The 21,323-nt window shown below is 41.8% G+C and overlaps 1 protein-coding gene across 1 annotated transcript in view; it reads left to right on the plus strand.

Annotated features, from left to right (window-relative positions):
* Nucleotides 1-21,323, plus strand: part of LOC135523940 (proline-rich protein 12-like) — a 50,633-nt gene that overhangs the window by 24,844 nt on the left and 4,466 nt on the right. The window contains 7 exon segments of the mRNA XM_064950970.1: nucleotides 3,743-4,191; nucleotides 4,347-4,463; nucleotides 5,283-5,413; nucleotides 7,602-8,056; nucleotides 11,138-11,257; nucleotides 18,086-18,183; nucleotides 20,044-20,175. Coding sequence (XP_064807042.1) covers nucleotides 3,743-4,191; nucleotides 4,347-4,463; nucleotides 5,283-5,413; nucleotides 7,602-8,056; nucleotides 11,138-11,257; nucleotides 18,086-18,183; nucleotides 20,044-20,175 — 1,502 coding nt within the window.

Genomic DNA, 21,323 nt, shown 5'->3' on the forward strand with positions numbered 1-21,323 from the left:
AAGATGTTTCCTTTTTAATCAATTTTCCCGTTCACATACCATTTATCATAACTTCAAAATTAGAGCCCATTCTGGAAATGTGATGTACCCGTAAAGTTTATTGTTCCATAAAATGAACAAAATCAAATCGGGTACTTTGAGATGTTAATATTTTTAATGTTGAATAAATGAACGTGATAAATTATTTCTGAATCTAGATGTACTCCATATGTTAGAAAAGACTATAACGACACAAAGATGTGGTCTGTATCATGTACGGTCACGGTTCATAGTGTCTTACAGGAAGCATGTAATGTGTCTTCGGAAAGTATTCAGACCCCTTGACTTTTTCCACATTTTGTTACGGTACATCCTTATTCTAAAATGGATTAAATAAAACCCATTTGTTGTCAATCTACATACAATAACCCATAATAACAAAATGAAAACAGTTAATATTTTTTTGCATACAGTGGGGCAAAAAAAGTATTTAGTCAGCCACCAATTGTGCAAGTTCTCCCACTTAAGATTTTTTATTTTAATTTTACCTTTATTTTACTAGGCAAGTCAGTTAAGAACAAATTCTTATTTTCAATGACGGCCTAGGAACAGTGGCTTAACTGCCTGTTCAGGGGCAGAACGACAGAATTGTACCTTGTCAGCTAGGGGATTCGAACTTGCAACCTTTGGGTTACTAGTCCAACGCTCTAACCACTAGGCTACCCTGCCGCCCCAAAATGAGAGGCCTGTAATTTTCATCATAGGTACACTTCAACTATGACAGACCAAATGAGAAAAAAAATCCAGAAAATCACATTGTAGGATTTTTTTATGAATTTATTTGCAAATTATGGTGGAAAATAAGTATTTGGTCACCTACAAAAAAGCAAGATTTCTGACCCTCACAGACCTGTAACTTCTCAAGAGGCTTCTCTGTCCTCCACTCGTTACCTGTATTAATGGCACCTGTTTGTTATTGAACTTGTTATCAGTATAAAAGACACCTGTCCACAACCTCAAACAGTCACACTCCAAACTCCACTATGGCCAAGACCAAAGAGCTGTCAAAGGACACCAGAAACAAAATTGTAGACCTGCACCAGGCTGGGAAGACTGAATCTGCAATAGGTAAGCAGCTTGGTTTGAAGAAATCAACTGTGGGAGCAATTATTAGGAAATGGAAGACATACAAGACCACTGATAATCTCCTCGATCTGGGGCTCCACGCAAGATCTCACCCCGTGGGGTCAAAATGATCACAAGAACGCTGAGCAAAAATCCCAGAACCACACGAGGGGACCTAGTGAATGACCTGCAGAGAGCTGGGACCAAAGTAACAAAGCCTACCATAAGTAACACACTACGCCGCCAGGGACTCAAATCCTGCAGTGCCAGACGTGTCCCCCTGCTTTAGCCAGTACATGTCCAGGCCCGTCTGAAGTTTGCTAGAAAGCATTTGGATGATCCAGAAGAAGATTGGGAGAATGTCCATATGGTCAGATGAAACCAAAATATAACTTTTTTGGTAAACTCAACTCGTTGTGTTTGGAGGACAAAGAATGCTGAGTTGCATCCAAAAAACACCATACCTACTATGAAGCATGGGGGTGGAAACATCATGCTTTTGGGCTGTTTTTCTGCAAAGGGACCAGGACGACTGATCCGTGTAAAGGAAAGAATGAATGGGGCCATGTATCGTGAGATTTTGAGTGAAAACCTCCTTCCATCAGCAAGGGCATTGAAGATGAAACGTGGCTGGGTCTTTCATCATGACAATGATCCCAAACACACCGCCCGGGCAACGAAGGAGTGGCTTCGTAAGAAGCATTTCAAGGTCCTGGAGTGGCCTAGCCAGTCTCCAGATCTCAACCCTATAGAACATCTTTGGAGGGAGTTGAAAGTCTGTGTTACCCAGCAACAGCCCCAAAACATCACTGCTCTAGAGGAGATCTGCATGGAGGTATGGGACAAAATACCAGCAACAGCATACCAATTTTGTCTGTCATAGTTGAAGTGGACCTATGATGACAATTACAGGCCTCATCTTTTTAAGTGGGAAAACTTGCACAATTGGTGGCTGACTAAATACTTTTTTGCCCCACTATATGTATTAAAAAAATACCTAATTTCCATAAGTTCTCAGACCATTTGCTATGAGAATTGAAATTGAGCTCCCGTGCATCTTGTTTCCATTGTTCATCCTTCAGATGATTTGGAAAGAGGCACACCTGTGTTTAGGTCCCACAGTTGACAGTGCATGTCAGAGCAAAAACCAAGCCCTGAGGTCGATGGAATTGTCCGTAGAGCTCCGAGACAGGATTGTGCCAAGGCACAGATCTGGGGATGGTATCAAAACATTTCTGCAGCATTGAAGGTCCCGAAGAACACAGAGCTGGTGGTCCCAAAGAAGGGCCTTGGTCAGGGAGGTGACCAAGAACCTATGGTCACTCTGACAGTGTTCCTCTGTGGAGATGGGAGAAACTTCCAGAAGGACAACCATCTCTGCAGCACTCCACCAATCAGGCCATTATGGTAGAGTGGCCAGATGTGCTTTTTACTGAGGAGTCGTTTACATGACAGCTCACTTGGAGTCTTCCAAATGGTACCTAAAGACTCTCAGACTATGATAAACAAGATTCTCTGATGAATCTTGATGATACCAAGATTGACGTCTTTGGCCTGAATGCCAAGTGTCATGTCTGGAGGAAACATGGCACCATTCCTTCGGTGAAGCATTATGGTGGCAGCATCATGCTGTGGAGATGTTTTTCAGTGGCAGGGATTGGGAGAATAGTCAGGATCATGGCTAAGATGACTAGAGCAAAGTACAGAGATCCTTGATGAAAAGCTGCTCCAGAGTACTCAGGACCGCAGACTGGGCTGAAGGTTCACCTTCCAACAGGACAATGACCCTAAGCACACGGCCAAGACAACACAGGAGTGGCTTCAGGACAAGTCACTGAATGTCCTTGAGTGGCCCAGCCTGAGCCTGGACTTGAACCGAATCGAACATCCCTGGAGAGACCAGAAAATAGCTGTGCAGCAACGCTCCTTATCCAATCTGACAGAACTTGGAGGATCTGCAGAGAAGAATGGGAGAAACTCCCCAACTACAGGTGCGCCAAGCGTATAGTGTTTTCGCTTTGTCATTATGAGGTATTGTAGGCCGTCATTGTAAATAAGAATTTGCACTTAACTGACTTGTCTAGTTAAATAAAGGTTAAATAAATTTAAAAACGAACTGTCCAAAAACATGTGTGCCAAGGTTGTAGCGTCATACCCCAGAAGATTCGAGGCTGTAATCACGTCCAAAGATGCTTCAACAAAGTACTGAGTAAATGGTCTGAATACTCATGCAAATGTTATTTCAGAATTCTTTTTAAATATACATTTGCAAAACTTTATAGAAAATGGTTTTTACTTTGTCATTGTGGGGTGTTGTGTGCAGATTGTTGGGGTGTAATCCATTTTTGAATAAGGCTGTAAAATATCAGAATGTGGAAAAAATGGATCTGAACTTTCCGAATGCACTGTAGAGGTCTAAAAAGGGCCTAAAATGACCACTTTCATCATGATTTTCTTAGTTTTTTTTGTGTGTTTGTTACAAATTTGAAAAGCATGTTTAACATCCCTCCTCCCAGTGTAGTTTCTATATGAGAATTGACAGAATATTCTATGATCTGAAAAATATTTTGTGGAATATGGTGTGGAATCGCATTTTGATTCTTGACGAAAAATCACCACTTATCTCCTTTTATTCCAGCCACAGCACCAGTGGCACCAGTCGGTCCCTCACCTCTCTCCGCCTCCCCCGCTCAGTCCTTCTCTCCCTCTCCCCCACCTTCCCCCTTACTTCTCCTCTCTCTCCCTTCATCACCCCTGCCCCCACAAGAGGCGGCACAACAGAAGCAGTCCCAACCTCCGAGCCCCCTCCCTCCTTCCATTCCTTCTCTTCCTCCTGCTCCCGCCACCCTCCCTCCCTCCTCCCAGACTCCCCCGGCCTCGGATTCCCCCGAGCCAGCACTGGAGCCCCCCGCGTCCCCGGAAGACACCCCCGCCCCTCAGGTCACCTCGCTGCATGTGGCCCAGAAGCAGGAGGATGCCGCCATTGCTGGAGAGAGCGAGGATGACAAGAGCGAGAGTGGAGGAGAAGGCATTTTCCGAGAGAGGGACGAGTTTGTGGTGCGCGTAGAAGACATCGGAACTATGAAGGTATTTGTGTGTGTTGCGTTTTTGTGTAACATAATAAAGGCATCACTAACCACCAGTTCAACAGTTAGATTGTTTCTCAATGTAGTCCATCTGTTCCATAAGTTGATTGTGTGTGTGTTCAGTATGCATTAAATCCCTCACCCCTCTTTCCCCAGCTGGCCCTGAAGACCGGTCGAGAACCTCCCCCCATCTGGAGGGTGCAGAAAGCCCTGCTGCAGAAGTTCAGCCCTGAGATTAAGAACGGACAGAGGCAGTTCTGTGCCACCAGCAACGTGAGTCAGTTGGTCTGTCCACCCTTCATACTATTCATACCCCATTTTTTTCCGCCTCAAAGAATTTCTTGTCACCGGACCTCACAACCTTAATCTGTAAATTTATATTTTTACATCAACATAGAACCATCAATTCATTGCGTTTTCATCTCAATAAATACATTCACTCAATACGATTGTATTTTTCAAATGATCTTTCTCGGAAACTTTTGAATATTTTCCCATACAATAATGTGTACTCTTAATTCTGTGTTCCACTGACCCAACACATGAAGATCACTGCTCAATGTCAACACAGAATGCATGTTTCTGTCTTATCAGCAGAGCGGGCACGCATCGGAAAATGTCTTAAACATTTCTAAATGGAAATGTTGCATAGGACAAGTTCGGATAGTCTCTTCCAGTACCTTTTCCACAATTAAGTGCCTAAGGTTCCACTGACGTTCCACATGAAGATCACTGCTTTGCCCGACAGTGTGATTGTTGGTTTCAGGTCTTCTTAATTGCAGTCGCTGAGCATCTTACGAGTGCTATATCATATTAACGTGATTCCTGAGATCTAAAACTGTTCCTAGATCAGCATGCTGACTATTTTTCGTTTTGGATGATAAGAAATGGACAGTGGGATTCTGGTCCTTGGTCAACATTCCTACTCTGAGACACTATGAATATAGAACCAAATAAACTGCAGCACGACTGCAATAAAAATGACCTGGAAGAGACCCACTGATTTGTGTGGACACCAGGATGACTATCTGTTAAATAAGTAGCTTATTAGGCATCCCAATAAACAAAATGGCTGCTCTTTCTTTTTCTTAGTATCTGGGCTACTTTGGTGACGCCAAGAGGCGATACCAGCGCCTGTACGTCAAGTTCCTGGAGAACATCAACAAGAAGGACTATGTGAGAGTGTGCTCTCGACGACCCTGGCACAGACCATCCGGACTGAGGTACCCATCTATACACCTATTTCCCGACTGCGTCATGAAACGTTGCATGCGTAGGTCTTCATCAGAAACGTAGCAGTGCATACGATCACATTCAACTTCAAATGCACCTTGTGCAAGTTAACGCATAATCAGATGGTTATCGTCAGAGGATTGATTACCTAGCAAGCCAGTCAGTTAAGGTAAAATCACAAATAGAGCTAGATAAAGCCAGAACAATAATATACATGCCTATAGCCGTCGGTCTTGCGTGAAAATGGCTTTATTTTAGACATGTACAGTTGAAGTTGGAGGTAAACATACACCTAAGCCAAATACATTTAAAATACATTTTTCACAATTCCTGACATTTAATCCTAGTAAAAATTCCCTGTCTTAGGTCAGTTAGGATCATCACTTTATTTTAAGAATGTGAAATGTCAGAATAATAGTAGAGAGAGTGATTTATTTCAGCTTTTATTTATTTAATTCCCTTCCCAGTGGGTCAGAAGTTTACAAACTCAATTAGCCTATTCCTCCTGACAGAGCAGGTGTTAGTGAGTCAAGTTTGTAGGCCTCCTTGCTCGCACACACTTCTTCAGAAATTTAGGATAGGATTGAGGTCAGGGCTTTGTGATGGCCACTCCAATACCTTGACTTTGTTGTCCTTAAGCTATTTTGCCACGATATAGGAAATATGCTTGTGGGCATTGTCCATTTGGAAGACCCATTTGCGACCAAGCTTCAACTGATGTCTTGAGATGTTGCTTCAATATATCCACATAATTTTCTTTCCTCATGAGGCCATCCATTTTGTGAAGTGCACCAGTCCCTCCTGCAGCAAAGCACTCACACAACATGATGCTACCACCCGCGTTCTTCACGTTGGGATGGTGTTATTCGGCGTGTAAGGCTTCCCCTTTTTCCTCCAAACATAACGATGGTCATTATGGCCAAACAGTTCTATTTTTGTTTCATCAGACCAGAGGACATTTCTCCAAAAAGTGTGACAAAGTACGATCTTTGTTCCCATGTGCAGTTGCAAACAGTAGTCTGGCTTTTTTATGGTGGCTTCTTCCTTGCTGAGCGGCCTTTCAGGTTATGTTGATATAGGACTCGTTTTATATTGGATATAGATACTTTTGTACCTGTTTCCTCCAGCATCTTCACAAGATCCTTTGCTGTTGTTCTGGGATTGATTTGCACTTTTCGCACCAAAGTACGCTCATCTCTAGGAGACAGAACACGTCTCCTTCCTGAGCGGTATTACGTCTGCGTGGTCCCATGGTGTTTATTCTTGCGTACTATTGTTTGTACAGATGAACGTGGTACCTTCAGGTGTTTTGGAAATTGCTCCCAAGGATGAACCAGACTTGTGGAGGTCAACAATTTTATTTCTGAGGTTTTGGCTGATTTCTTTTGACTTTCCCATGATGTCAAGCAAAGAGGCACTGAGTTTGAAGGTAGGCCTTGAAATACATCCACAGGTACACCTCCAATTGACTCAAATTATGTAAAATAGCCTATTAGAAGCATCTAAAGCCATGACAATTTTCTGGAATTTTCCAAGCTGGTTAAAGGTACAGTCAACTTAGTGTATGTAAACTTCTGACCCACTGGAATTGTGATACAATGAATTATAAGTGAAATAATCTGTCTGTAAACAATTGTTGGAAAAATTACTTGTGTCATGCACAAAGTAGATGTCCTAACCAACTTGCAAAAACTTTAGTTTGTTAACAAGAAATGTGTGGAGTGGTTGAAAAACTAGTTTTAATGACTCCAACCTAAGTGTGTGTAAACTTCCGACTTCAACTGTACATTGTATATGCATTCACTTCTCAAAGGTTTTCTTCCACCTTGTCATTGAACAGTTCATAGTGTTGTCCGAAATTGTATTACTTGCACCTTTTAAATATACATTTCAGAGCGTGCTGTCCTGTTCAATGTCCAAGGACAAGGCATAAGAGGAAAATACTAGCCTAAAGAGCTAACATGGTGTTTGTACTTCCATCTAGCCATCCAGTGTTCCCAAAAATCTGAAGTAGCCAGCATACTGAAAAAAGTTGCCAGCTAGGGGGGTGAGAGGGCATGACCCCCACAAAATTAGGGTTAGTAGTCATCTATTTGGTTGGAAGTGGGTGGTTATAGAACTGGGTATCTGGAATATGGTTGCTTTTTCTTTATTCAATTCTCTACTCTTCTTCAACAGGCAACAGGTCCTCCCCAAAATGGCGTCCCCGCCTCTCACCACCCAGACCCCGCCCCGAGCTGAGAAGGAGGAGAGGGAGCAGCGAGTGGCACCGGCGCGAGAGCCGGTGCAGCGTGAGCCCAGGGAGAGAACAAGGGCAAAGAACGAACAGCGAGAGAAGGAGAAGGCGGCTGCGGTAGTGAAAGAGGAGTTGGAGAAAGAGAAGCAGAGGGAGAAAGAGAAGAGGGTGCAGCCGTCTCAGAAGCCCGAGAAACGGGCCGCCACAGTGGCAACGACAGAACGAGGGAAGGATAAGAAAGGGGGAGTGGAGAAAGGGAAGACGGTAGAGCGCCCTCCCAAGTCGAAGCCAGCCAAGGTCAAGGCGGAACCTCTTCCGAAGAAGAGGAAGTGGTTGAAGGGGGTCCCCTCGTCGTCTGATTCCGACTCATCTGAGGAGGCAGCCAGCGAGGATGAGAGTAAGAAGCGTTTTTTTGCCTGTAGGGCCAGTTTCTTAGACAGATTAAGCCTAGTCCAGGACTAAAACGCATTCTCAATGGAGATTCTCGGAGTAAAAAGCTATTTCCATTGTGAATGTAGCCTGTAATACTTTATTATTTTGTGAAGCAGTCTTGTACTGATTATTGATTGTTACACTATATAGTGCACTACTTTTGACCAGAGCCCTATGGGCCCCCGTAAAAAACTACTGCACTATAAAGGGATCATGGTGCCAATTGGAACGTAGTGCCTTCAAAGTATTCATACTCTTTGACTTTGACTTATTCCACATTTTGTAGTTAAAGCCTGAATTCAAAATGGATTACATTTATATTTTTCTCACCCATCTATCTCCTCACAATACCTCATTGTGAAAAAGTGAAAACATATTTTTAGAAATGTTTGCAAATTTCATTGAAAATGAAATGCAGAAATATCTGATTTACATAAGTATTCACACACTTTAGTCAATACTTTGTATTAGCACCCTTTGGCAGTGACTAAAGCTTAGACTCTTTCTGGGTAAGTCTCTTAGAGCTTTCCACACCTTGATTGTGCAACATTTGACCATTATTTTTTTTCTAAATTCTTCATGCTCTATCAAATTGGTTGTTGATCCCTGCTAGACAACCATTTTTAGGTCTTCCCATAGATTTTCAAGTAGATTTAAGTCAAAACTGTAACTCGGCCACTCAGAAACATTCACTGTCTCCTTGGTAAGCAACTCCAGTTTAGATTTGGCCTTGTTTTAGGTTATTGTCCTGCGGACAGGAGAATTCATCTCTGAGTGTCTGGTGGAAAGCAGACGGAACCAGGTTTTCATCTAGGATTTTGCCTACATTCCGTTTATTTATTTTTATCCTGAAAAATTATTCAGTCCTTAACGATTACAAGCATACCCATGACATGATGCAGCCACCACTGTACTCAGTAATGCGTTGGATTTGCCCCAAACAAAAATTCAGGACAAAAAGTTAATTTCTTTACCACATTTTTTGCAATATTATTTTAATGCCTTGTTGCAAACAGGATTCATGTTTTCGAATATTTTTGTTCTGTACAAGCTTCATTCTTTTCACTCTGTCAATTAGGTTAGTATTGTGGAGTAACAACAATGTTGTTGATCCATCCTCAGTTTTCTCTTATCATAGCCATTCAACACTGTAGTTGTTTTAAAGTCACCATTGGCTTCATGCTGAAATCCCGGAGCAGTTTCCTTCCTCTCCAGCAACTGAGTTAGGAAGGATACCTGTATTTTTGTCGTGACTGGGTGTATTGATACACCATCCAAAGTGTAATTAGTAACTTCACCATACTCAAACAGATATTAATTGTCTGCTTATACAAATTTTACCCATCTACCAAAAGGTACCCTTCTTTGCAAGGCATTGGAAAACCTCCCTGGTCTTTGTGGTTGTATCTGTTTGAAATTCACTGCTCGATTGAGAAACCTTAAAATTATCTGTGTGTGCGAGGTACAGATATGAGTTAGTCATTCAACATTTATGTTAAACACTATTATTGCATTGGCTTCATGGTGAAATCCCTGAGTGGTTTCCTTCGTCTCCGGCAACTGAGTTAGAAAGGGCGCCTGTATATTCGTAGTGACTGGGTGAGGCTTGCCATAACAAAAGGAATTGAATACTTATTTACTCTAGACATTTAAGCTTTACATTTTTTTTCAAAACCCATAATTTCACTTCATGGGGTATTGTGTGTAGGCCAGTGACAAAAATCTCAATTTAATCCATTATAAATTCAGGCTGTAACACTACAAAATATGGAACAAGTCAAGGGGTGTGTATTTGTTTGGGTGCGCCAGGCAGTGAATAGAAGGGAAGGTGAAAAGAGAAGCTTTCAGGAATGTATTTGGCAAATAGGTCGAGCTGTGTGTGTAGGGTTGTCATGATAATACGTTACAACATTTTCCATGGCAGAAAGGAAAACAGAATGCAGACTAAGCTCTTTGGCCATTTAGGAGTGTTATGTTACATTATGTGCTATAGCGTGGAGTTTAAACAAATGTGACACTGGGTTACAACTAGAGGTCGACTGATTAATCGGAATGTCAGATTTAATTAGGGCCGATTTCAATCACTAGTTTAACTACACATGGTTGATGATATTACTAGTTTATCTAGCGTGTCCTGTGTTGCATATAATCTGACTGAGCATACAAGTATCTGACTGAGCGGTGGTAGGCAGAAGCAGGTGCGTAAGCATTCATTCAAACAGCACTTTTGTGCGTTTTGCCAGCAGCTCTTCGTTGTGCGTCAAGCATGGCCCTATTTATGACTTCAAGCCTATCAACTCCAGAGATGAGGCTTGTGTAACCGAAGTGAAATGGCTGGCTCGTTAGCGCGCGCCAGTAGCGTTTCAAACGTCACTCGCTCTGAGACTTGGAGTGGCTGTTGTCGTTGTGTTCCTGGTTCGAGCCCAGGGAAGAGCGAGGAGAAGGACGGATGCTATACTGTTACACTGGCAATACTAAAGTGCCTATAAGAACATCCAATAGTCATAGATATTTGAAATGCAAATCGTATAGAGAGAAATAGTCCTATAATTCCTATAATGACTACAACCTAAAACTTCTTACCTGGGAACATTGAAGACTCATGTTAAAAGGAACCACCAGCTTTCATATGTTCTCATGTTTTGAGCAAGGAACTTAAACGTTAGCTTTTTTTACATGGCACATATTGTACTTTTACTTCTCCAACACTTTGTTTTTGCATTATTTAAACCAAATTGAACATGTTTCATTATTTATTTGAGGCTAAATTAATTTCATTGATGTATTATATTAAGTTAAAATAAGTGTTCATTCAGTATTGTTGTAATTGTCATTATTACAAATAGATGTAAAAAAAAAAAAATGGCCGAAATTAATCGGTATCGGCGTTGAAAAATCCTAATCGGTCGACCTCTAGTTACAACATAAGAAACCATTATGCCTGTTTTTTCTGCTACAGGTATTGTGACAACCCTGTGTGTGTGTGTGTGTGTGTGTGTGTGTGTGTGTGTGTGTGTGTGTGTGTGTGTGTGTAACCTCTATGCAGTGACAGTGCAAGGCAGGGTGAACAACCGGGCCATGCGGGAGATGTTCAGGAGCTATGTGGAGATGCTGGTCAGCACGGCCCTGGATCCCGACATGATCCAAGCCCTGGAGGATACAGAAGGTGAGCGCTCAACACACACACACACGGCCCTGGATCCCGACATGATCCAAGCCCTGGAGGATACAGAAGGTGAGCGCTCAACACATACACACACACACACTGCCCTGGATCCCGACATGATCCAAGCCCTGGATGATACAGAAGGTGAGCGCTCAACACATGCACACACACACGGCCCTGGATCCCGACATGACCCAAGCCCTGGAGGATACAGAAGGTGAGCGCTCAACACATAAAATATTTTTATTAGTCAGGTGTTCTTTTGTTACTAAAAATAGTCATATTAAAATACATGCATTTGAAACTTCATGCGCTGTAAAACTTTCGTATGACCTATCAATATTATAATTATTTTAATTAAGAGTGGGGGGAAAGAACATTGATAAGCACACCAAAGACAACATTAACAATATAATTCATTAAATAATGATGGCACTTCTAATAGCCTATTTCCCACCATATCCTGCTGAATTTGCAGGATAACCTGTCTTTCATTTTAATTTCGTAAAATGAATGACTGGAGGATTAATGGCACGACAATGGTCCTCAGGATCTCGTCACGGTATCTTTGCGCCTTCAATGCAATTTGTTCGTTGTCCATAGCTTATGCCTGCCCATACCATAACCCCACCGCCTCCATGGGGCACTCTGTTCACACCGTTGACATCAGCAAACTGTTCGCCCACACAACACCGTACAAGCTGTCTGCCATCTTCCCGGTACAGTTTAAACCGGGACCCATCCGTGAAGAGCACACTTCTCCAGCGTGCCTGTGGCCATCAAAGGTGAGCATTTACCCACTAATGTCAGTTATGACGCTGAACTGCAGTGATGTCAAGACCCTGGTGAGGACGACGAGCAAGCAGATGAGCTTCCCTGAGACGGTTTCTGACAGTGTGCAGAAATGATTCGGTTGTGCAATCCCACAGTTTCATCTGCTGTCCGGGTGGAAGTCCTGGGCTGACGTGGTTACACGTGATCTGTGGTTGTGAGGCCAGTTGGACGTACTGCAAATTCTCTAAAACGATAGGCGGCTTATGGTAATTTAATGTTAATTTCACTATCTGGCAACAGCTCTGGTGAACATTCCTGCGCACTCCCTTAACTTGAGACATCTGTTGCATTGTGTTGTGTGACAAAACTGTACATTTTAGTGACCTTTCATTGTTCCCAGCACAAGGTGCACCTGTGCAATGATCATGCTGTTTAATCAGCTTCTTGATATGCCACACCTGTCAGGTGGATGGATTATCTTGGCAAATGAGAAATGCTCACTAACAGGGATGTAAACAAATTTGTGCTCATTTTTTTGTGTTGGAAAATATCTGCAGTCTTTTTTATTTCAGCTCATAAAACACAAGTTCTGTTTTTATACTTTTGGTCAGGAACAGCGCTTTTAAAAAAAAAAAAAAAACTTTTGGTCAGTGTATTTAAGAGAAGCGGAACAGCGCTTTTTGTTGCTGATATTTATTATTTAGGATAATATTCAGCCTGTTATTTAGCTACTCATTTCAAATGGTTGAAACTAAAGAACTAATACAGTTAGTAATCAGGTTGTAATCAGGGGTTTGGAAAATGTATTTTTTGTTTACAATGAAAAGTAAAGTTACCCAGAAGGATTTTGACATAACGCTGGGAACTTTGTCCATGTCAATTGTCCACTTCTCAATTTAATGTGAGTGACACTTTTCTGAATAAAGTTGAGTTGGGGAAAATGTTTATTATGCCTTCCTTTCCTTTGCAGCCTTTTGCTGGATCCACCTGGTAACCAAATGACTTAGGCTAATATATTATGGACATTTCTTTGAGATTATGTAAAAAAGGCAGAGAGTTACTGCGCACCTCCCAAACAAATTATTGATCAGTATTGCAAAAAATTTATTTTATCGTAATATGGATTTTTGTCAATATCGTCAGTTTATTCTGTCGTCTCTTTCCCTGTCTTCTGTTGCAGCTGCTTCCCACACACAAAAAGCTTTGCAGCGCACTCAAGTAGCGCAGTTCCTCCTCCCCACTGTTAGATTCAAAATAAGTTTGCATGCTGCTCTGTTAGGTCAAATGCAGTTAACCGATTGTTCCAAACAAGAACAATGCTGCTTTCCACTTTGCTTCTTAAATGCCATTCTACTTCTATGATTCCAACAGTAGACTCGTGTTTCGATCTATATCGCAAATCAGGCCGCTATATTTGGTAAAAGAAATGGCAATTACATTTTTTGTAGCCCTAGCCTAGGTCCATCGGGGCGGTAGGGTAGCCTAGTGGTTAGAGCGTTGGACTAGTAACCGCAAGGTTGCAAGTTCAAACACCTGAGCTGACAAGGTACAAATCTGTCGTTCTGCCCCTGAACAGGCAGTTAACTCACTGTTCCTAGGCCGTCATTGAAAATAAGAATTTGTTCTTAACTGACTTGTCTGGTTAAATAAAGGTAAAATAAAAAAATAAAAATGTTCATTTGGCTTCAAATGGAAGAAATTGGACTGAAATGGGTAGGGACAATTTGGAACTGATCTCGGTGTGTCCTAATGAACACGGAGCGCTCAAAGTTACAGTGTTCAGATATAATGATCAATCATGTCTGATCTATTCATAACATTTCACCTCATATCCCAGTGGCATCCAGAGATTTAAAGTTAGACTTTCTGCACCTGTTTGGGACAAATCCTAAATTTCCCGCCACCCTTTGAACAAACCCTAACTTTCCTATGCCCCTTGGGGCAGAGAGGTTCAACACTGAAGCAATGGACATTAATCTTGCAATACGTCAAAGATTTTTGTCAAGCACAAGTTGCCTCATGCGTATCCCAAGTTGAGGGTTTGGCCCTGCTGCTGGAACCATTCTAGAAAGGACTAGGCAAGAAGAAAGTATATGAGTCAGCACAGTGTGATTTGGGTCGGCCATACAGTGTGAATAAGGTTAGGGATAGTTTCTGACCTTTTACCTTGATTGTTTCGTGCTCATTTCTGAAAAGCAACTAGTGTTGTCATATCAGCTGTAATATGTCGGTAAAGAGTTTGATAAGGGAAGGCAGTGCCAAACGTGCAACGTTCATTTGAATGGAAACAAAAGTGCTATTTTGAACGACCAGGTGAATGTTGTGATTGTGTTCGGTTTTAAGATTTCAAATGCTCAAACCCATATAGGGTTGCAAAGGGTCGGACATTTTCCATGGGAAGTTAAGCCCTGGAATTTTGCTTAAATTATAACAGTGAACCTTTTTTTGTGGGATACACATGGCAATTCTAGGTCTTGTGGCATATTTTGGTTAAACTATCCCTAATTCAATGGAATTGCAACCCTCTGCATGCACTGTGCATTCTTTCATCACATGTACAGCTGATTCTCAAGATCTTGCACATTGATGAGATGCTATTGAGCCCACACTTACACTGTCTGAGCCAAGGACTATGTGCTTTCGGGTAAGTTTTGATTACAATACTGGGTGGGGTGAATATATTTTATACGACATGCATGATTGGTTTTGTGAACTAGTAAATAGTGGCCTTCAGCAAAGTGTAAGTCATTTATAACTTGTTAACCATTTCTGCTACTTAGTTTTTGGTACCATGTGAGTTTTAGCTTGCTTGAGCCTGCTAACTGAGTGTTAATTCCATACATGTTTCATAAAAAAACAATTATACAAAGGAGTTGTTTCATCTAACTGCTTAACTTTTTATCTGCATGTATTTTTTTTACTTGTTTTTTTCCCCAAATCTTTACAGGAAAATGCCACGGGCACTATCTGATGTGGAGAGACATTTCACTGCCGCTAATGTAGAAGGAAAAGCTGTGTACATTTGCAAATACTGTGCCAAATCATATGTGAAGAATGCAACAAATATGCAGAATCATCTGGCCAAGTGCGTAAAGTTCCCTCTGCGCTCACAACAACCAACCTCTGACAAAAGTCCCTCTACTTCTATTTGAGGTGAAAATGATGACTCGGACACCTTATCAATAGCAACAGCTCATGGTCCTCCTGGAATCAGATGTTTTTTTTACCCAATGGAGGAAGGTTGTCAGAAATGCTGATGAATGTCTTGCTCGAGCTGTGTATGCAACTGGTTCACCTCTGCTCACAGGCAATGTGTAATGTAAGAGATTTGTGAATGTTCTTTGCCCAGCATACACTCCTCCAGACAGACATGCTTTAACAACTCATATGCTGGACGCAGAGTTCAACAGAGTTCAACAGAGTTCAACAGAGTTCAACAGAGTTCAACAGAGTTCAACAGAGTTCAACAGAGTTCAACAGAGTTCAACAGAGTTCAACAGAGTTCAACAGAGTTCAACAGAGTTCAAGTAAATAGAGAAAGCAGACTGTATTGCAATCATCAATTATGGGTGGTCGAATGTTCGTGGGCAAGGAATAATTAACTACATCTCCACCCCTCACCCAGTATTCTACAAGAGCACAGACACAAGGGACAACACACACCGGTCTCTACATTGCAGATGATTTGAAGGCAGTCGTCAATGACCTTGGACCACAGAAGGTATTTGCACTGGTGACTGACAATTCTGCGAACATGAAGACTGCTTGGTCTAAAGTGGAGGAGTCCTACCCTCACATCACACCCATTAGCTGTGCTGCTCATGCATTGAATCTGCTCCTCAAGGACATCATGGCACTGAAAACAATGGATACACTCTACAAGAGAGCCAATGAAATGGTTAGGTATGTGAAGGGTCATCTAGTTATAGCAGCTATCTACCTCACCAAGCAAAGTTGGAAGAGTAAGAACACCACATTGAAGCTGCCCAGCAACACCCGTTGAGTCTCTCCAAGCTGTATCACAGTCTGCCGATTATGGACAGCCATCAAGCGGATCCTCCTGGATGATGTATTTTGGGAGAGAGTGGTAAGCAGCCTGAAACTCCTGAAACCGTAGCCATTGCACGGATTAAGGGAGACTGCCATTCTGTCTGATGTTCAGACTCTGCTTTCAGATGTAAGAGAAGATACCTGCCTTGCCCACTACACTGGTGCTCTAAGCAGAGGAAACTGCAGTTCTGAAATGATCAAAAAGCGTGAAGACTTCTGCCTGAAGCCCATAAACAATGCATACAGTGCCTTGCGAAAGTATTCGGCCCCCTTGAACTTTGCGACCTTTTGCCACATTTCAGGCTTCAAACATAAAGATATAAAACTGTATTTTTTTGTGAAGAATCAACAACAAGTGGGACACAATCAAGAAGTGGAACAACATTTATTGGATATTTCAAACTTTAAAAAAAAATCAAAAACTGAAAAATTGGGCATGCAAAATTATTCAGCCCCTTTACTTTCAGTGCAGCAAACTCTCTCCAGAAGTTCAGTGAGGATCTCTGAATGATCCAATGTTGACCTAAATGACTAATGATGATAAATACAATCCACCTGTGTGTAATCAAGTCTCCGTATAAATGCACCTGCACTGTGATAGTCTCAGAGGTCCGTTAAAAGCGCAGAGAGCATCATGAAGAACAAGGAACAAAAGTTTAAAGCCGTTATACAAAAAGTTTGGTGTGCAAGCGAAGAAATGGAAGGAGTATCAACACAGCTCATCAGCTCATACCACAACAGCCAATCTGCATCCCCACTGTCAAACATGGTGGTGGCAGCATCATGGTTTGGGCACCAGGCAGGTCCGAGATACTGTTGTGAAGAAGTTTAAAGCCGGATTTGGATACAAAAAGATTTCCCAAGCTTTAAAAAACAGGCACTGTACATGTTGGACCACAAATATGCTGGCAAGAGAATCCTGTCTGGTGCAGAGATCAACAAGGCCTATGGTGTCATCACTACTGTGTCTCGCCGCCTTTGCCTGGATGAGGGCAATGTTCTTGGCAGTCTGGCGAAGTACACTTCCAAGCAAGGGCTTTGGGATGGAGATGAAATATGGCAGTCGTGCCAACATATCTCATCAGCCACCTGGTGGAAGGGACTTTGTGGATCTGAGGCGCTTTCCCCTGTTGCCTCCATCATCCTCCAAATCCCACCAACATCAGCCACATCAGAGTGCAACAGGTCCTTGTTTGGGAACACACACCAAAGCATGCAACAGGCTGACCAATACAAGGGTTGAGAAATTGGTGGCTATAGGGCAAATTTGATTTTTTTTTTGAGCCTGACAACGAGCCATCCTCAACAAGGTTGGAAAGTGACAGTGAAGATGAGGCCTCAGAGTCTGATGTTCAAGAGGTGAACATTGAGGAGGTCCAGGGAGAAGATATAGAAACCTGAGAGGAGGACAACCAAAGCTTTAGTTTCTAGACTATCATTCTACAGATGTATATGTTAAATGTTTTTGGGAGATGCGATGGATCATTGGGGATCATTCAATATTCCCTTTTGTTGTTCAGTGAAGTCATCCCATGTGAAGAGTCAACTAATTTAATTAAAGTTCAATACGTAGCTAAATTGTTTTGTTTTTTAATTTCTATTGGAAGGATTGAATTATTTGCAATTGTCTACTTATGATAAGGGAAAGGTTTAATATAGGTAAATATAGCCAATGCAAACAACATCTACATTTTAAATGGTATTAATATTAATTTGCATATGTTCCCATGGAAAGTTTCCACCTCTGAATATTCCCCAAAATGTGCAACCCTACACCCATATTGATCAGGCCACACACACCAAACATACCTTGAGGAATGTTGAACAGTGCACAGCATTGTGGGAAAGCGTTAGGTTCCGTACAAACCGTTTCGCAATGTAGAAAAAAATTTAATCAACTGAATATGCCCCTAGTTAGCCTCCCCAGGTTTGGAATGATTGACAGTCATTTGAAACATATCCATTTAATCAGGCTATCCTCTCCATCTCCATTGGTTCCCTCAGATGAGCTGTACCTCCCTGGAATGAGGAAGATTGATGGCATCATCGTGGAACAGAAGAGGAGACTGATGAGGAGAGTAAACATGAGTACTCAGCACCAGGTAACCTGCTCTGAATATACTGTAAATGTGTATATATTCTGAACAAAAATATAAAAGCAACATGCCACAATTTCAAAGATTTTACTGAGTTACAGTTCATATAAGAAAATCAGTAAAAAAAAAAAAAAAAAATCTGCCCTAATCTATAGTTTTTACTGTGGCTTGCGAAGGTATTCACCCCCTTGGCATTTTTTCCTATTTTGTTGCCTTACAACCTGGAATTAAAATAGATTTTTTGGGGGGGGTTGTATCATTTGATTTACACAGCATGCCTACCACTTTCTTAATGACCCCTAACCTTTGAACGGGAGTGGGCAAGAATACATGCACGCACACACTTTGAAGAATCTAAAATATATTTGGATTTGTTTAACACTTTTTAAAAGTTATGATGCCATGTGCGTTATTTCATAGTTGTAATGTCTTCACTATTATTCTACAATGTAGAAAATAGTAAAACATATAAAACCCTTGAATGAGTAGGTGTTCTAAAACAAAAGAAAGATGTTTACAGTTGAAGTTGACATACACCTATATTTATTTATATTCATATTCAAAGTAGCCACCCTTTGCCTCTGACAGCTTTGCACACTCTTGGCATTCTCTCAACCAGCTTAATGAGGTAGTCACCTGGAATATATTTAAATTAACAGGTGCGCCTTAAGTTAATTTGTGAAATGCATTTCCTCCTTCATTACTTTAATGATGGATCAACACATTACATGATTGACGGCTTTAATGATGGACCAGCAGATACCAATACCGAAAATTTCAAGAACTTTGAAAGTTTCTTCGAGTGCCGTTGCAAAAACCAAGCGCTATGATGAAACTGTCTCTCATGAGGACCGCCGCAGGAAAGGAAGACCCAGAGTTGCAGCTGCTGCAGAGGATAAGTTTTTTGGAGTTATCAGCCTCAGAAATTGCAGCAAAAATAAATGCTTCAGAGTTCAAGTAACAGACACATTTCAAAATCAAGTGTTCAGAGGAGTCTGTGTGAATCATGGTTGAGTTCCTGCAAAGAAACCACTTCTAAAGGACACCAATAAGAAGAAGAGGCTTGCTTGGGCCAAGAAACACAAGCAATGGACATTATACCCGTGGACATCTGTCCTTTGGACTGATGAGTCCAAATTTGAGATTTTTGCTTCCAACCGCCGTATCTTTGTGAGACGCAGAGTAGGTGAACGGATGATCTCCGCATCAATTGTTCCCACATGGAGCATGGAGGAGGTGTGTGGGTGCTTTGCTGGTGACACTGATTGTGATTTATTTTTTATTTTTATTTTTTTTTTTAGTTCAAGGCGTACTTAACCAGCATGGCTACCACAGCATTCTGCAGTGGTATGCCATCCCATCTGGTTTGCTCTTAGTCCCACTATCATTTGTTTTTCAACAGGACAATGACCCAAAATATACCTCCAGGCTGTGTAAGGGCTATTTGACCAAGGAGTGTCATCTGATGCAGCACTCCATCAATCATCCAACCTCACCCCAATTTGAGATGGTTTGGGATAAGTTGGACGCAGAGTGAAGGAAAAGCAGCCAACAAGTGCTCAGCATTTGTGGGAACTCCTTTTAAGACGGAAGGAAAATCATTCCTCAAGAAGGTGGTTGAGAGAATGACAGGACTGTGCAAAGCTGCCAAGGCAAAGGGTGGCTAATTTGAAGAATCTCATCTAAAATATTTTGTTGATTTGTTTAACACCTTTTTGGTTACTACATGATTCCATGTGTTTTGTAGTTTTGATGTCTTCACTATTATTCTAGTGTAGACAATAGTACAAATATCTACTCATTCAATAGTTATATCCAGACCTTTGACTGGTTGTGTGTGTGGTTTCCTTCCATTTTCTCTCGTAGGAGACCCTGCACATGTATCCTCATATGGCGGCAGACCCCCTGGATTCAGGAGCTGTGTGGATGCGGCTCAGTGGGGAGGGCTACAACCGCAAGACCCTTAACAGAGTCAAGAAGAGCCTACCCAAACCACAGGTGTGTGTTTGTCGGCAGTTCTGATGTGGCTTGTTTTGCATACCAAATTGCCAGATGTTGTTGTGGGGGGAGGCCAGAGGGAGTTGCTCATTTTGGAGGTGAGTTGATTCCTATATGGAGCAGACCTTTGCTGCCAAGTTGCTGAATTATCACCCGCCTTGATTACCAGTAGAGATGTGACAAATGGAAAACATTTATTTAATGTTTAAACTGCTTTATCGGTTTTCCATTAAAACGATAGAAATTCATAAAAGTATTGCCACACAGGACTTTGCTGCTGTTGCTTGCCTTTCTCAGCCATTTTTCAAACTCTTACCGACGATGACGAAGGGGTGGAGTCGTCTCCAAAATAATTGATTCCTCGACTCCTTGCACGTCGCCTTCCGACGTCAACTCCCAAGTGTCAAGATCCAGTATTTGTTTAACAGAGGAGGCAAATTTAGATGCTGTACTTTCGAGAACATAAACACTTGCATCTTTCATAGCGAGCTAGCAAGGGACAGAGAGAGGGGAGGGTCACGATAGTCAAGTCGGCCACCAGGCAGACATTCAGAACCATGCACTAGGCCTGTCTATTGGCAATCAATAGCTGTATCTCACAGTTTCTATCTCACAATGTCTCTCAAATTCTGTAAAGCGGGACCTATCATCAATGAATAGGCTAGGATATTGAGATACATTTCACACACAGTATGTGTGCAGGTTCGCTTCACGCTTTTCACAGCCTGGTTGCCATGGGACCGAAACAGCGGAAAAGTTGAGCCTCGGGCGTCAACCCTTTTAGCAATTGTGGAAATTGACCCACTATGTTAACTTTCTGCATCTACGTACATAATAAAAATTGGGTTAGGGATTCTTCTTAACGTTAAGGATCCCAATTTTGTTGAAACGTTCAAATCAAATTTTATTTGTCACATGCGCCGTGAAATGCTTCCTTACAAGCCCTTCACCAACAGTGCAGTTCAAGAACGAGTTAAGAAAATATTTACCAAATAAACTACAGTAACACAATAACAAGAACGAGGCTATATACAGGTGGTACCACTACTGAGTCAATGTGCAGGGGTACAGGTTAGTCGAGGTAATTTGTACACCAGTTACCAGTGCAAAGTGGTGGTACTGATATTTGGGAGCCTCGGCCGTGTACA

The sequence above is a fragment of the Oncorhynchus masou genome, chromosome 31 (assembly GCF_036934945.1).
Source record: "Oncorhynchus masou masou isolate Uvic2021 chromosome 31, UVic_Omas_1.1, whole genome shotgun sequence".
Classification (NCBI taxonomy): Eukaryota; Metazoa; Chordata; class Actinopteri; order Salmoniformes; family Salmonidae; genus Oncorhynchus; species Oncorhynchus masou.